The 15,437-nt window shown below is 45.7% G+C and overlaps 1 protein-coding gene across 1 annotated transcript in view; it reads right to left on the bottom strand.

The window, feature by feature from the left end:
• The window catches only part of Dock2 (dedicator of cytokinesis 2), a 406,844-nt gene that overhangs the window by 67,869 nt on the left and 323,538 nt on the right, over positions 1–15,437 (bottom strand). The window contains exons 30-32 of the mRNA XM_041676225.1: positions 9,994–10,072; positions 3,820–3,920; positions 3,668–3,726 (exon numbers count right to left, since the gene is read on the bottom strand). Of these exons, the coding sequence (XP_041532159.1) occupies positions 3,668–3,726; positions 3,820–3,920; positions 9,994–10,072 (239 nt within the window). The remainder of the gene's footprint in view (positions 1–3,667; positions 3,727–3,819; positions 3,921–9,993; positions 10,073–15,437) is intronic.

Genomic DNA, 15,437 nt, shown 5'->3' with positions numbered 1-15,437 from the left:
TGTGTAGTGGTCTCACCACATCGGTCCCTAATGAACTCAGAGGTTGGCCCTGGTGAGGATTATCAAGCTAATCTCATTAGTGCGCTAACCCCAGAATCCCATGGAGCAACAGGGGAGGATGTCAACGAGGCAGCCACTCATCCTCCCTGCCTCGGATTTCTGTTCTTATTCCTGAAAGAGACAAGGAAAAAGAGGGTAGCCATGTCACTAGTGAATGGAAGCCTGGGGTGTGTGTGTGTGGGTGTGCTCACACACCTACCCACATACACCAGGAAGACCCCTTCAGAATGATGTGCTTTCTTCTTCCTCAGAAGTCTGGCCAAGAGGTGAAGGGTGTTTCTTTAGGCACAGTTTCCTTTGATTTCTGTTTCCTGCAGTAACCATCATTTGTCTGAACAAGGGGCCATTTAGGGAAGACCAACACAGTGCTGCAGTGCTGCTCTCCACGATCAGATCTTTAGCAGCGTGGTGTGGGAATACAGCATTTAGATGACAGTGCCAGAGGCCACCTCTAGTCCTCTTCATATAGAGTGGCCTGGGCCTCTCTGTTCTCACAATTGCTCTTCAGAAACTCCTTGCCACCCCCAGCAAATACCATCACAGAGGGCAGTCGCAATCCATGGCTTTTTCCCTGTGACCCCTAGATAGGTCTTTTAATTGTGCTAATTCATTCTTCAGGCATTTTGAGTAGCAAAGAAATCTGTGATGTGTCTGAGCAAGCTCTCCTGCCAGCATGTTTGTTTGGTTCCTACCTCTAGTCCACTAAGTGATTATGTATGAGCCCTTTCTCCTCTCTGAGCCTCAGTTTCCTCACTGGTAAAACCAAGGGTCAGCTCATATAAAACCCCTTACCCAGCTGTCCTCAGGGGTTGGCACTGGGAGTCAGCCATCTATAACAGGACTTGCATCCCCTGCTCACTTTAATTACAATATTTCTGCTTCCTATCCCATTTACTTATTGAGCATGGAGTCTTCTTTTTATTGGTTCTCAGCTAAAAATAAATGTTTGAAAAATGCTGGACAATATGATCTCTAAAGGGCCCTTTCCAGCTTTGGTGTTCTGTGATTCTAAGCAGGTGGAATATTTGGTAACAGCTTTTCATTCATCAGCATAATTGGAAGTACAAGACTCCCTGCCAAAACATAATCTATATCTAAATAAAATCTTCTGGGTGGAAAAGGGTGCAGTGAAGGATGTTCAGAGGAGAAGCAGGCTGTGTGGAGCCTCTTGCAACCAACAGAGCAGAGCTCCTTGTTCTGTGATTCTGACAGAGCCTGGGGTGGGGAGCTGGGAGCAGAGGCCCACCGCAGCTTCAGCTAGTCTCTGTTGGTAGGAATACAGTATGCAAAGCGGGAAGCCATTCTCTCGCTGGGAGCATGCAATATTTTGAAAACATTCAATTAGTCATCATTGATATTCACACACTGGGAAATGCCTTGAAAGAACCAGGTTTTTGGCTTCTTTTGAAAAAAAAAAAAAGTCGGAAGATGTGGTAGTGATGAGCTTGCTTTCTAGCCAGATAGCAAGGGGCTGGAGAGCTGCAGCCTCTGGTGGCTGCTGTCTGCTGAAGTCAGTTAGCAATACTTTGCTCCTGGCCCTTGCTTCCCCTCACACGTGTCTGCACTTACATTGCCTTCTGTTTTTTTTTTTTTTTTTTCTTTCCTTTTTCTACTGCAAAGCAATGGTGTTAGGTTTGGAACACACAATGTTCCACATGGGCTAAGGCTTGGCTTCTAGCTAATGTTGAGTATTTCCTGGAGGAGAATTAAACTTTAAGGGGCAGGGCCTGGCAGCAAGAAGTAGGTCTGTGGCTGTGTGTCATTGTAGGGTAGGGTAGGGATGGGACTGTGTTTTGCCACCCCCAACTCATTTCCTTTCCACCATGATCCGAGGAGCCTCTATTGCACACCCCTGAGCTGCCGTGAGGTTCATCACAAGCTCTGAATTCACAGAGCCAAGGGTGGGTGGGCTGAAGCCTCTGAAACCACAAGGCAAATGAAGGAATGGTCTTGGCTATTCTGATCCTAGTTACAAAAAGCTAGCTAACACAAATGAGAAGTTAGACAAAGTATTTCTGATAGCCCTGTCCTTATCCAAAGTTGCCAGACATAGGACATGATAAGAAAATATCCCCTAGGGGAACATCATAATATCTGAAGAGGTTTTGATAGCCACAACTGGGGACAGTGCCACTAGCAGCTTAGACGATAGAGCTCAGATCCAATACCCAAGGATGGCCCCTACAGTCAAAGGTTATCCTAATCCGAATGTTGGCAGTACCTGCCCTGTAGAATCTCTATGGGTTACAGGGCTCTCCCTACTTCACTCTTTCAGAATGCTGTCTGAACCCCATTCTTTGAGTCTTATGGTATATACTGGACTGAGATTTGGTGACAAAGGGGTCAGCATAGCCCAATTGGGTTCCATCTTATTGGACCAGAATAAGAATAGGAATAAAAATTTTGATGTATGTGTGCAGACCTCCACAGCTATATTCATTGCAGTCTTTCTCTTAAGACTTTTACAAGAACTTTGTGAGCCAGTGTTAATTCCTTTACTTAGGCCAAGGGGTGTTAAATTCTCTTGCTCGATGGTAGCTTGTACATGACTTGGCAAGGCCCCAAGCAGACCTGCAGCAGTCTGTTCTGGGCCTAGGTCCTTTGCTCTGCTTTAGACTCTATGAGCCAACTCGTGACTTCCCTATCATTAAGTGTGTGGTCTTAGCTGGGGTCTGATGTCACCAACATCCTCAGAAACCATACTGGTATTCTACCTACTGTACTATATGCCCCCTCCTAGCAGAAAATAGATCTTACTCTAAAAGTTACCCAGAGCATCTGATGGGGGCCAGAACACATGAAGAGTTCTGGGGAAGTGGGAAACAAAGTCCAGGATGGTCATAGAGGTTAAAGCCAAGAGGCAAATCCCCTTATCAATGTCTCTACTGCTGAGGGCCAATAACTAAGCCCAGGGCAGAAAAACTGAATTGTACACAAGAGTCAAAGAGAAAACCAAATGTCAGAGATGGACTTGCTCACTCTTCACTGACTTATCCATCTATCTTTCATGCAGTATTCAATCCATAAGCAAGATTAATGGCCACTGTGCTTACGGAATGAAAACTCCACTCTGAGACTTCTGGTTGTCCGAGCTCAAGAAAGCAACTTCCCACTTTGAGTTTCCAGATCAGTAAAAGAAAGGAGGTGGCCCTAAAGGGATGTGCTATGAAGTTTCTATAGGATCTCTTTAGTCCATGCCTCACTCAGAATGTCAGCAACGGTCCCTCCCTCTCATCTCTCCCTTCACCATGAACCACAAGCCAGTCCTTCAGTCACTGTGACCACGGGCAGCTTCCGGAGTCATTCCTGGGAGGATCCATTCTCCCACCCTGTGAGGTCCAAATGTATTCAGGGGCCACATCACACAAGAAGCAGGATGTAGAACAGTGACCTCCAATCAGCAACAAGCATTCCCGTGACTTACGTGGACCACTCCCACAGCAGCCCTGCCTTCTCCTCCCTCCTACAAATTCCTGTTTGACTCCATAGGTCTTCAGGAACATCACACAGAAGCAGATTCACGGGGAAGGACAGGGTGGGGGTTGGTCTTCAGGAAGGCACTGGAAGCAGGCAGATGCATCTTTCCAGTACAGGCGCGCCTACTCACCAAGCTTATACCACATATCACGGATGGAGAAGCCAATGAGCCGTCTCATGTCCCCGTACCTGGAAGAAGCAAAAAATACCGGCTTCAAACCCCATTCCAGTGCATTTCATGACGCCCTGCCCCCCCTCAGGAGATCCAAGAATGCAACCTACTTATTCAGGATTTTGTTGTACTTAGCGTGCGTGAACTGCTCCAGCTGCAGAGAGTCCTGGGTGATAAAAGCCACTGCCAGATGAAAATAGTTGTTCCACAGCTGTGAAAGAAAGAGGAGAACCGCTATGGAGAGGGCCTGAAAGAGGGGAAGCATATTAAATACGGTGTGACGTGAATAATTTATGAAGATGGCAGACGACAGAGGCGAGGCCAGTTTAATTGTGTGCTCTGCAATTTCCTAACTGGCACAGACTCTGAAATTAACATTCTGGCCAAAGCAAGGACAATGAATGGCTTTCTCCAGGCGCTGGCCATGCCTTTCCCCTCTCTGACAATGGGTTTGCCGGAGGAGAATTTTAGAGCTGGGTTCTTGTGGCGGTGGTGCTTTTTGTTGATTTGGTTTTTGAAAGACAAATAACTCACCCCAACTGATGAGCTGGTTCCTGCCCTGAAATTATAGGTGTGTGAGAGTTAAGACTACTCGGGAAATCAGAGCTTCCTGCGATAGCACCCTCCCTGATCAGCCTGACAGCTCTTAGGAGCCAGCCTGTAATCCATTCTGACTTAAAGTGCTCTGCATTTGCTTTCCTCTCTGTTCAATGATCTTGAAGCCTGGTTCCGGGACCATCAGGAGCATCACACCTTCAGTGGGGGAGGGAGTGAAGCCTAGAGACATGGGTACCAAAAAACACTCGGTGAGGGTGATTCCCTTTCTACCAGCTTGTATGTTTTCAGCTGCTGTAAGTTTTCCAGGCGTATGATCTGCTGCTGACTGGGAAGGAGACTGGTGGAATCCGTTCCCCCAGCTGGCGGTGAGCCAGAGCAGAACAAACACTCAATACATCCATATGGAAAGTACTCAGAAGGATGAGCATGGGGATGACAATACTGATGTGGGCCACAGACGGGGAAGATGAACGTCCAGATTGGGTGTATCGAGCCTCGGCAAACTCATCTGCAAAGCTGGGGTGATCCGGTAGTCACTGCAGGGGGCTACAGTGAAGGCAGCGTGAGATGGTGTGTCTACCGGGCGTGAACCACAGTGAGAGCATGCAAGAATCTGTCGGTCTCATTGTTGTTTCCTTTACATTATCCAAGTGGATCCTTTTGTACCAAAGCAGAGCCTAGCAACTTGGATGCTCAAGGGGAAGTGTATTAAGATGCCTGGCTTGCTAAGTCTTTGTATGCTGTGTAGCAAAAGGACAGACCCAGCAGCAAGAGAGACTGCCCTGCCATGGAATCGGTTACCTTCCGATTCAAGCAGGCCCATCACAGGCTGCAAACAACCATCACTGCCATGGTCATGACTGTTCAAAGTCATACCTTCCACAAGCCTAGAGGTCTAATTTCAGAGAAAATCAGGCTGGGGGTCCCATTTTCCATGAGTACACAGCTTAATGTCAAAGCAAGAAACCCTAAGAACCAGATATGTCACGTGACCACACACAGCTCTATCACTAGTGGACACAAGGAGAATTTAGTTATTTTTAATTAACCAAAAAAAGTCATAAAATTAACATACATATGGCTTTTTTAAAGTGCAAAGAGCAAATGTTTCAATAACAAAACATCATTTTTCTATCCTGTCTTGAAGCATAGCCTAATGGAAAAAGGAAGTAATGTCTTGGTATCTTCTCAGAGAACTTTCATGTCTCAATAAATACACAGGTGGGCATCCTTCACAAACAGGCATAGTGTTCTCTGCTTTTTCTCTTTACCTGTCCATATTGTGATTCTCCAGTACTGACAGGGATCTGCTTCACTGTCTTTCCGTGCCTCATAGTATTCTTGCTGTAAGGTTTCTTCTTCACCTTCAACCCTTCCCTTACACATAGACATGACCTTGGCCCCACTTCTCTTCCTCCAGCCCTAGCGCTGCACTAACCCCCCTCACTGGAGCCTCTTTCTGCTGAGAATCTCTCTGTGTGGTCTGCATTCCTAGGACTAGAATCACAGAGCCTCAGGACAGAGACAAGTAGCCCTTTTTACTGTTTGTTTTTGTGGCTACTGCCTGGATGTTTTCCATGGCTACGATCTAATTACCATTTCCACTGTCAGGAGCATGCTACCCTACCTGTTTGAGACTCCATTCCTTCAGGTTCCTTCACCTGGAAAATGAGGATAATGGGCCCCAAAGGGTGTAGTTATAAGGACTAAATGAGGAAATCCTGCCCAGAAAACTCCCATGGACTCTAGCAATATAGGTTTAGATATCAATTCCTACATCAGCCTTCCCAGTAATGTACACTAAAGCAAATCTGCTGGCATCCATCCTCATTACACTCTGTGCACAGTGTTCATGACATATTCTAAACCAAAGACTTTACTTTCAATCTTCACTACTGAATGTAAAGGTCATAGAGACAAAGACTTCATTTACTTGGATCACCTTGATATATAGGATGTTTAGCTGTATGCCTGACCCAGCATGTATCACAGCAGTATTTGTGAAATGAGTTCACAGTGAATGGCCACAAAAAAATTTTCTATGTATTCTTATCAACCCCTCTGAAGAGCTGGAGAGATGGCTCAGTGGTTAAGGGCCCTGGCTGCTCTAGTGGAGGATCTGGGTTCAGTTTGCAGTATCTATACAGCAATGTACAACTGACTCACGAAGATCTGGTACCCTCTTCTGGTCTCTCTGTGAGTACCACACATACATATACACAATTTAAAAATAATAAAAGTCAAATCCCTCTCAGAAATGACAAAATTTGTGTTTTTCTCCTCATTTAGACATCAAAAAACTGAGGGCTACAAGGAAGAAAATTGCTCCATCCTACTGGTGAATATAGCATTGAGAGCCAAGTAGATCTCACTCCTGAACTCTGTTGCTTTAAAAAGCGTTGAATTACCACATGATCGTGGTACAAACCCACAGGTTCCAATGGGAAGTTTAGATACAAGTATACCACTGTATATCCACTACCCAAACATTCATTGATTCTTTGTGGTAAATGTCTCTAGTCTAGGTACTTTAAGATATACATAGTTACTTTCACAAAATTGACTCTCATAGACTCTACAAATGAACAAACTCACCAAGTGTGTGTCTTTCTGCATGTGGCTTGTTTCACTTAGCACAATGTTCTTAGCATCTATTTAAGCTAAGACAAAAGACAGGATTTATTTTCTATGCCTGAACAGTATTCCACTGTGCATAGGACATTTCCTTTATGCCTTGCTCTGTTGATGGACATGTACATTGATGCCATGTTCATAGTATGGCAATAAACAAAGGAATGAATAATGTCCCTTGGCACTGATTTCCTTTTGAGTCTCTGCTTAGTAGGGGAGTTGCAGAACTTCATGATGAAGTAGCCTGGACCCTCAGCACAGGCCCTGCAAGGTTAATCCATATCTTCTTTTGATCTCTGTGACCTTGAAGACAGCAATGAGAAGCAAGTCCCAGCATCCAGAGGGCACCATTGATCTTAGCTCCCAGCAGAAACCATCATTTCTTAAATGCCCAGGCCTTGGTGCCTTCGGAGTGGCACCCATGGAACTATTGGCTTTTTGCCCTTTGAATTACAAAACCACCACTCAGAGGAGAGGTTGGGGCTATTCTCCTTTCCCTGGCCTCTGCTCTGCACAGAGGCGGTTCCTGCTGGTATCACATGCATAATACATGAACCCACAAGAAGGAGTCTGGGTGTTCCAGGCAGGGTGCAGAAAACAAATCCAGTCTTACAAGGGGGAGGAAAAGATGGGGGCGGGATAAAGAAAAAGAGGAGACTGAAAAATGACCCAGTTTGGGGGATACTTTTCGCTAAATATCTGTGGAAACCTCATTAAAAAGAATTATTTGATTCTGTGTTCCCAGCTCCTTTTCACCGTTTACAGAATCCTGTGGGTGTGACAGCCTCGAGCCATGTTGTGTGTTCAAAAAGCAGCTTCCCTGTTGGCTTGCCTGTCAAGAACTGACCTGAGTTCCTAGCCCTGATGCTTTTAAGGTCACTGCTGATCAGCACCGCCACCACTGCTACCACTACTGCCGGCCCCACCATCGCCATCACGATCATCATCATCATCACTGTCATCATCACCACCACCACCATCATCATCACCGTCATCAAAATGATGCTAACAAGATAACATTCGTTAAATGGCTCTTATGTTGCCGGGACCATTCTAAGTGTGTTACATGAATCAATTCACCTAGAACTGTTCGAAGAGATAGCCATTAATGGCATCTTCATTTAGCATTAAAGAATCCAAGGCACAGAGCTGTGTAGTACTTTACCTAAAACCACACGATTCGTAAGTCTAACCTTTGCACACATGGGATGTCCGTTTCCTAGGGCTCTTTCATATATAATTTTTCTTTCAGGAAAGTTGTACGAAACCTAAAAGAATGGCACAGAAGACTGGAACTCATCCTGTCGTGGGTAAGTACCTCTCTAAGACCAAGGAGGAGAGTGGCAGTCAGACCGGCAGGTCCTGAGGCTGGGATTGCTGACACCAGGGGAAAATGACAAAGCAGCTGGCTTTTTATGGTCACATACTGCCTCTCTGGCCCCTGGGTATGTTGTCCCTCCAAACACAATGGCAATATCCACTTCTCTGAACAGGCTTGTAAGTGGAGCCTGTGGGCATCCGTGCTACATTTTCAGGAAAAGGAAACCATTCTCTTGATCTTAAACAGCCAGAGTGATGTGTTTCATTGCCCTGTGAAAGATATATCATCTGGAGAGAAACCCTCACCCAAGACTGTTGTGACACCCTCAATCTAGAGTGTGACCATGGTTCCACATGGCAGCCTACATCAGCCTCTGCAGGTTTTAGTCTCAAACACATCACTGCATTGACTTCAAGCTCTCTGTGTATGGCTTTGGGGTCTCACTCCTGCAACTTTAGAGAAGAAGCTAGCTGGCAGAAGTTTAAAGCTTGCAGGGCAGCTGGATGGCCCTAGCACGATTTCTTATGACCTGCCATATAAAATATGGGGAAAGGGCAGCTGTTGTTCTTACGAACATCAGTCACTTCAGGTCCCTGATCTGAATGCAAGGTCATGGGAGAGAGAGCAAGAACCTTGTTCAAAGAGGACCTTTATCCCTTCAGCCCGGCAAAGGCTCAACCCATCTTCCCAGCAGGGTCTCAAGCCAGGTGTCACCTCCCCCAGGGGACACAGTGTGCACCAGGCACAGAGCACAGAGTGGCTGAGAACACAAGGCTCTTATTCTTGTGTAGTCACATCTTACCTGAAGGGGGAAAGAAGACATGTATGGGGACACAGGAGCAAGAGTGATAACCTCAAAAGTGCCACAAAGAAGCTCGAGAGACCCAGATGTGACTTCATGGCCTCAGGGTCACTGGACAAACCTCAGAGAGGAGCCAGGCACTGCAGGCTCTTTAAGGAGCAATTATTCTGAGGGCAGCTGACTGGTAAGCTTCCCCAGCATGCTCCTGGGCTGGGAGGGCAGCTGGCATTTTACAGACATATCACTCAGGTGGGATGACATCCTTGCCTGAGCCGCTGAGCTAGAGAGGCCAGTGTGATGGAAACACAGCATCTCAGACGAGCAGGTAGGAAACAGTGTAGCCCTGAGTTACTACGCTAGGTGACTTCCGTTCACTTGGTCTCTACTATCAGAGGCTCTAAGGTTGAGACTTTTCTGGAGGGGGTTACTTGAGGTGTGGGTGGGTCCTGCAGTCATGCATGCACAGCAGGACAGACTTTCCCATCAGGGTTTGAAGAGCGCGTTCTTTGTGTGATGTCTAAGTAGAGACATCACTTCACTTACCCCAGGGACATTCTTATCATCCCCCTGAGTGTCTCAGAGATCCTGAGTCTTGGCTGAGCACACACACACTCACCAAAAGGAATTGGGAAGTCACAGAGATATTCTTGAAAGCTTTACTGTAAATCATACTTCAGGGTCTGTGACTGGCTGTTTTTAGGCGCCAATGAACAAAACAGTAAGAAGACATTACATTTTTAAAAGGTGGTACCTGCTGGACGGAGAGTAAATAAAAGCCTCTATTGTGGGAGGTCCTATTTGCATATGTGTCCCTGCCAACGCTTCAGAGCTTCGCCTCCCCCCTCCCCACTTCCCTTCTGCAGCATCTCCAGAGACACAAGGCTCCTGTGTGCTTGCAGGTGTTATGTTGATGGAGTTATCAGCCCAATGCTGCCAGGACGGCCCTGAGTATCTCCAACACTTCACACTCACCTGGAACTCAAAGTTTGTGTGTTCAAGAAACTTCTGGTTCATAGTTTCTGCAAACTTGTTGATCGCTCTCAGGAAGACCCTGGAAGAGGAAACAAGGTTACTGGACCATTCGCGCCTCCTCTCTTTCTCCTCTTCACAGCTAAAATTTCCTCATCTTCTCCCTGGGCAGGGTTGGTCTTCAGATGAGGACACTGCAGGTCAGCACACGGGCTGCAGCTGCCTTGCTAGAACTCAACAGCTATTTATTTGACTTTTTAGGAATTTGTCTTGTCTAACATTCAACCTCCTAAAAGCTTATGGCTGAAAAATCCATGCCACCCGGAAATGAAATAAAGATCCTTTCCTCGCCCATACAACAGCCAATGTTCCATGGGATCCTGTCACCTGAGAAGGGTGCCACTAACATGTGGGTGAGCATCGTTTCAAAGGTCCCCTTAGAAGTGTCTCTACGAGGGATATTTTAAGGATGTCGTTTTGATAAATGACATTACACAATGAATGCAGTTTCATAGCTTGCCTGTTTCGCTCAATAATAAATCCTGCGCTCCTTTCACACCAGTGAGTGCAGCCGCACGTCACCGTTTTTAATCACCAAAGAGCATTCCCCTCTTTGGCTGCAGCTCAGTTTATTTAATCAGTTTCTTATTGATGGGCCATTTTGTGGTTTCTCAGATTTTTTTTTCCCCTAATAGACAATGTTCCCGTGATCACTCTTCCACGGACCTTGCACCTCCTTTAAGCAGTTCATTCCTAGTCCTTCGGAGACCCCTAGCTAGTCAAATCTCACTCACATTTCAGATTTGAGTGCCTGCTGACAAAATGCACCCTCCAGGTCTCTCTGATCGCCTGGCTCCCCTTCTCCTTCCATGCCGACTGTTCCTACAGCCTCCCTTCTCTTGCCCTGTCATTCCTAGGGACACCTGGTCCTATGGGACAGCCCCACCCATAACCATTGCTGACCTTCATGGTTCTTCCACTGCCCATGGACAACCCAAACCCTCTCTTTACACCCAATGATCTTCATTCTTTGGCCCTGACCTTTCTTCCTATGATTACTTTTTTTACTATTCCCCTGTGATTCAGGTCACTTCCTGAGTACTTAGTGACATGTTTTCATTTTATCGCTTGTTCCAATTCTGATAATTCTGGTATATACTTGAGGGTGTCCTGTCCAACCTCTAGGCATCATGATGTCATTTTTGTCATTTACAAATGTGCTGGGACACGTTCATTGCTATCTTGGAACATACAAAGCCCAGGGCTGCAAGTTGAAAACACCCAGAATGCACTACTTCCTCTTTTTGTTGTTGTTTTGGTTTGGTTTTTTTTTGTTTTTTGTTTTCATTTTTTTCAAATTATTTTTATTGAGCTATACATTTTTCTCCGCTCCCCTCCCTTCTGCCCCCTTCCCCCTTACCTTCTTCCGTGACCACTACATTCCCAATTTACTCAGGAGATCATGTGTTTATCTCCTTTCTATGTAGATCTATGTATGTCTCTCTAGGGAGGAACTCTTTGTTATCTAGATTCTCTGGGGTTGTAGCCTGTAGGCTGGTATTTCTTTGCTTTATATCTAAAAGCCACTTATGAATGAGTACATATTATATTTGCCTTTCTGGGTCTGGGTTACCTCATTCAATATGATGTTTTCTAGATCCATCCATTTGCCCACAAAATTTTTCTGCTGTGTAATACTCCATTGTGTAAATGTACCACAAGTTGAGGGACATCTAGGTTGTTTCCAGGTTCTGGCTATTACAAATAATGCTGCTATGAACATAGTTGAGCACATGTCCTTGTGGTATGACTGAGCATCCTTTGGATATATACCCAACCGCAGTATTGTTGGGTCTTGAGGTAGATTGTTTCCTAATTTTCTGAGAAGTTGCCTTGTTGTTTTCCAAAGGGGCTGTACCAGTTTGCACTCCCACCAGCAATGGAGGGGCATTCACCTTACTCCACATTCTCTCCAGCATAAGCTGCCATCAGTGGTTTTGATCTTGGCATTCTAACAGGTATAAGATGGAATCTCGGGGTTGTTTTCATTTGCATTTCTATGATGGCTAAGGAGGTTGAGCATTTCCTTACGTGTCTATCAGCCATTTGAGACTCATCTGCTGAGAGTTCTCTGTTTAGGTCTGTACCCCCATTTTCTATTGGATTATTTGTTCTTTTGATGTCAAGTTTCTTGAGTTCTTTGTATATTTTGGAGATCAGTCCTCTGTGAAATGTGGGCTTGGTGAAGATCTTTGGCATGGGAGACCACTTTCTAAATACACCCCAGTAGCACAGACACTGAGAACAACACTTAAGAAATGGGACCTCCTGAAACTGGGAAGCTTCTTTGACATGGTCAACAACACAAAACCGCAGCCTACAGAATGGGAAAAGATCTTCACCAACTGCGCTACTTCTTAAAACCTTTGCTCGTTCTCCTATGCACAGGTCACTTTCTCACTCTCCTAGGGCAGACTTCGTACCACACGTGACATCTTAGCTGTCTCCATGTAACCAAACTTCTGTTTTCGGCCATGAGCCATTTGTTCACAAGGCAGGGGTCCTAAACATGCCCCTTGCAGCTTCATTTGCACATTCCCTGTGATCCCGGAGGATGCATTTGAATGGCTCAGGATCTGTTTCCTCCATCAGAGCACACTTCCTAGGGATTGGGAACATCTCTTACTCACGGGCTTGCTTTCCCAGTTTGTATCTTTATCCTAGGCCTCTCCTGAGCTCTGGCTTGTCTGTAAGCTCTCTGCTTTTGACACTAAAGCCGAGTCTCATAGATTTCCTGTCCCCACTCCCTCTTCTCTTGGTAGTTGGTAGTTTTCCTGTGGAAGCAAAGAACAGTACCCTTTGTACTTGCTACTGGAAGAGGGAAGAGACTCAGCTCTGATAACACTGTTTTTGGCTTTGCCTCCTAGCCAGCACTCTGCCTGTCTGGGCACATCCTCAGCAGGTCCAGAGCCACCTACTTCGTTCACCCCGCTGGTACAGATGGGGACAAAGCCATAATCATTACTCTTCTGGAGTTTTACAGCTGCCCCTCAACTGAGAAGTGCTGAGACTGGGGATTCTGCCTTCTTTTCTCAGTACTGCTCAGTGAATTCAGACCCTTATGTCCACTAGGCAAACACTCTACCACCTTTTTCCCACGATTTCTGATGAGCAGCAGGCAATCACTGTCTCCTTGTCCTCTGAATGGCTGGTCCCAAGAAATACATACAACCTGCCTGAGGCACCAGGGGAGTACAAGATAGGAAGTACAGATAAGTATGGGCAATAATTTGACTTCCATTCTGCTTGGGAGCCACTAAGAGAGCTTATACAACACATTTGCACATCAGAAGTGTCCCCTCCTAGGAGACAAATAAATTGAGCTATTAATACCACTGCCACCACTCCTTAGTGGTGAAAAATTGTTCCTGGGTATCACTCATTCCAAGGTAACAGTATATTTACACCCAACACACACACACACACACACACACACACACCTCTTGCAGATGTACTGAGTACCCCAAAGCCAGAGAAATCCCCGAAAATGAAAGAGGAGGCTCTTGGGACATGTGGGGGCTGCACATAAAAGCTGATGTTCTATTTGGGCTGGTTTGAACAAGATGAGTACTCCAGTATTTGCCTTGTGGAGCCCCGCTTGTCTATTGGGCTGTGGCGGCAATTCATTAACTACTTGACATGTTGTTTGCTAGGGGAAACAAAGGTGTTGGGATCACAGAATTTGAAGCATGCACATACCTCTAAATGTGATTTCTGACTTAACCACTTTCCAGCTCTATGGATTTGGGTCATGCTACTATCCTTCTGAAGTCTCCGTTCCTCCTTGCTGCACAGGGAGGAGGGAACCATTCCTGGGAGTTGCTGCTGCAGGGAATAATGGGTAAGTGCCTGGTGAGTACCAGTCACAGTACCCAACCCAGAGCCTGCAGCTACACAATGGTGTGAGGGCTTTGAATCCTTCCAGTTGCCCAAATCTCCTTCTAAACCCAGACACGAATAGTTGAAAAGACAAACAACAAACAAGGGATATCCAGCAACCAGGTTTGAGCCAGGTAGGACCACACAACAACAGAAATGGAAAAATCCCACAAAATCCACCACCCTGTCAGGCTGTCAAAGAGCAGGATTTCTCTGGTTTTGCTTTTTTTTTTTTTTTTTTTTGTTTGCTAAGATGCCTTTGAAACAACATCTATATTTTCTCCTTAAAGATTAGTTATCTGATTCTCTAGATGGAAGTGCATTGAGTGCCTGTCATGCTGTGTATAAACATCTCAGGAGCTGATATGTGATACCCAAATGAGGGCTTTATACATTCTCGCTAGCAACAAAACTATCGGCAACTCCAGAATAGACATTATTTAGGTTGTCAGTTTAAACCTGCCTGGGATGTCCAGAGGCTAGCAAACAGCCTGGTGCTGCTGGTGGCAAGAGTTAGGTGTATCCCCTCCTCCTGCCTTCTCTGATAGCCACATGCTAAATGTAAAAATCCCACTTAACTCTTAGTTGTGTTTAAGATAGGAAGTATAAGGCTTTTTTTTTTAAAAAAAAAAATTGTTCTCAAGTGGTTGCAAATAAAAAACACACTCAACTCTCTGTTGCTCTTAGCAATGAACATAAGTTGTTTAAAACAGTTCATTTGCAAATCTCAACCAAACACCTCTTATCCATGGTGTGTTAGCAGGCTCCATGGAATCCAGAGTGTCAGCTCTGCACCAGGTCCAGTACATGGAGTTACTGCAAAAGCAATAGCAAGCTTTGCCTGGTCAACATCCCATCCTTCTGAGCTAGGACCTTGACCATCCCAGAATCTCACTGGCATCATCTCTGAGAGGAACCAAGTGTGAAGACCCAATAAGATGCAATGCAGGAGCTGGGAGGGCAAACATCAGTCATTGCTCTCCCGTGTCTAAGCTTGCCACCACCACCTCTAGCAATGCCTCCATTCTAGAGGCTGGAAGTAGGCTGATGTGACAGCACAGCGCCACCCCACGGTAATAAGTTGTATGACATAAATAAAAGCATAAAAGAGAGTGGGGATCCTCTTCTGGAGAGTAACACCCAGGGAGCAGAGGACTTCTGTGAGCCCCACTCTCCTCTGCCCTATGGTTCAGAGGGTGCAGTTGGTTCAGAGGTTGGGCGTAATAGATAAGCCTGGGATGCAGCTCTTATGCTTTCCTTGAGCCTAACATGCATTTTTTAAAAAGATTTATTAATTATGTATACAGTATTCTGTCTGCATGTCTGCTGCGGGCCAGAAGAGGGCATCAGATCTCATTACAGATGGTTGTGAGCCACCATGTGGTTACTGGGAATTGAACTCAGGACCTCTGGAAGAGCAGTCAGAGCTCTTAACCTCTGAACCATCTCTCCAGCCCCCCTAACATGCATTTTTCCAGAACCTTTAAGTTGTTCCTATCACAACACCT

The sequence above is a fragment of the Microtus oregoni genome, unplaced genomic scaffold, assembly GCF_018167655.1.
Source record: "Microtus oregoni isolate MIOR12 unplaced genomic scaffold, Mior012 000027F_ref0000203, whole genome shotgun sequence".
NCBI lineage: Eukaryota > Metazoa > Chordata > Mammalia > Rodentia > Cricetidae > Microtus > Microtus oregoni.
The sequence above is the reverse complement of the archived record's forward strand: the minus strand, read 5'-3'. Positions and strand labels throughout refer to the sequence as shown.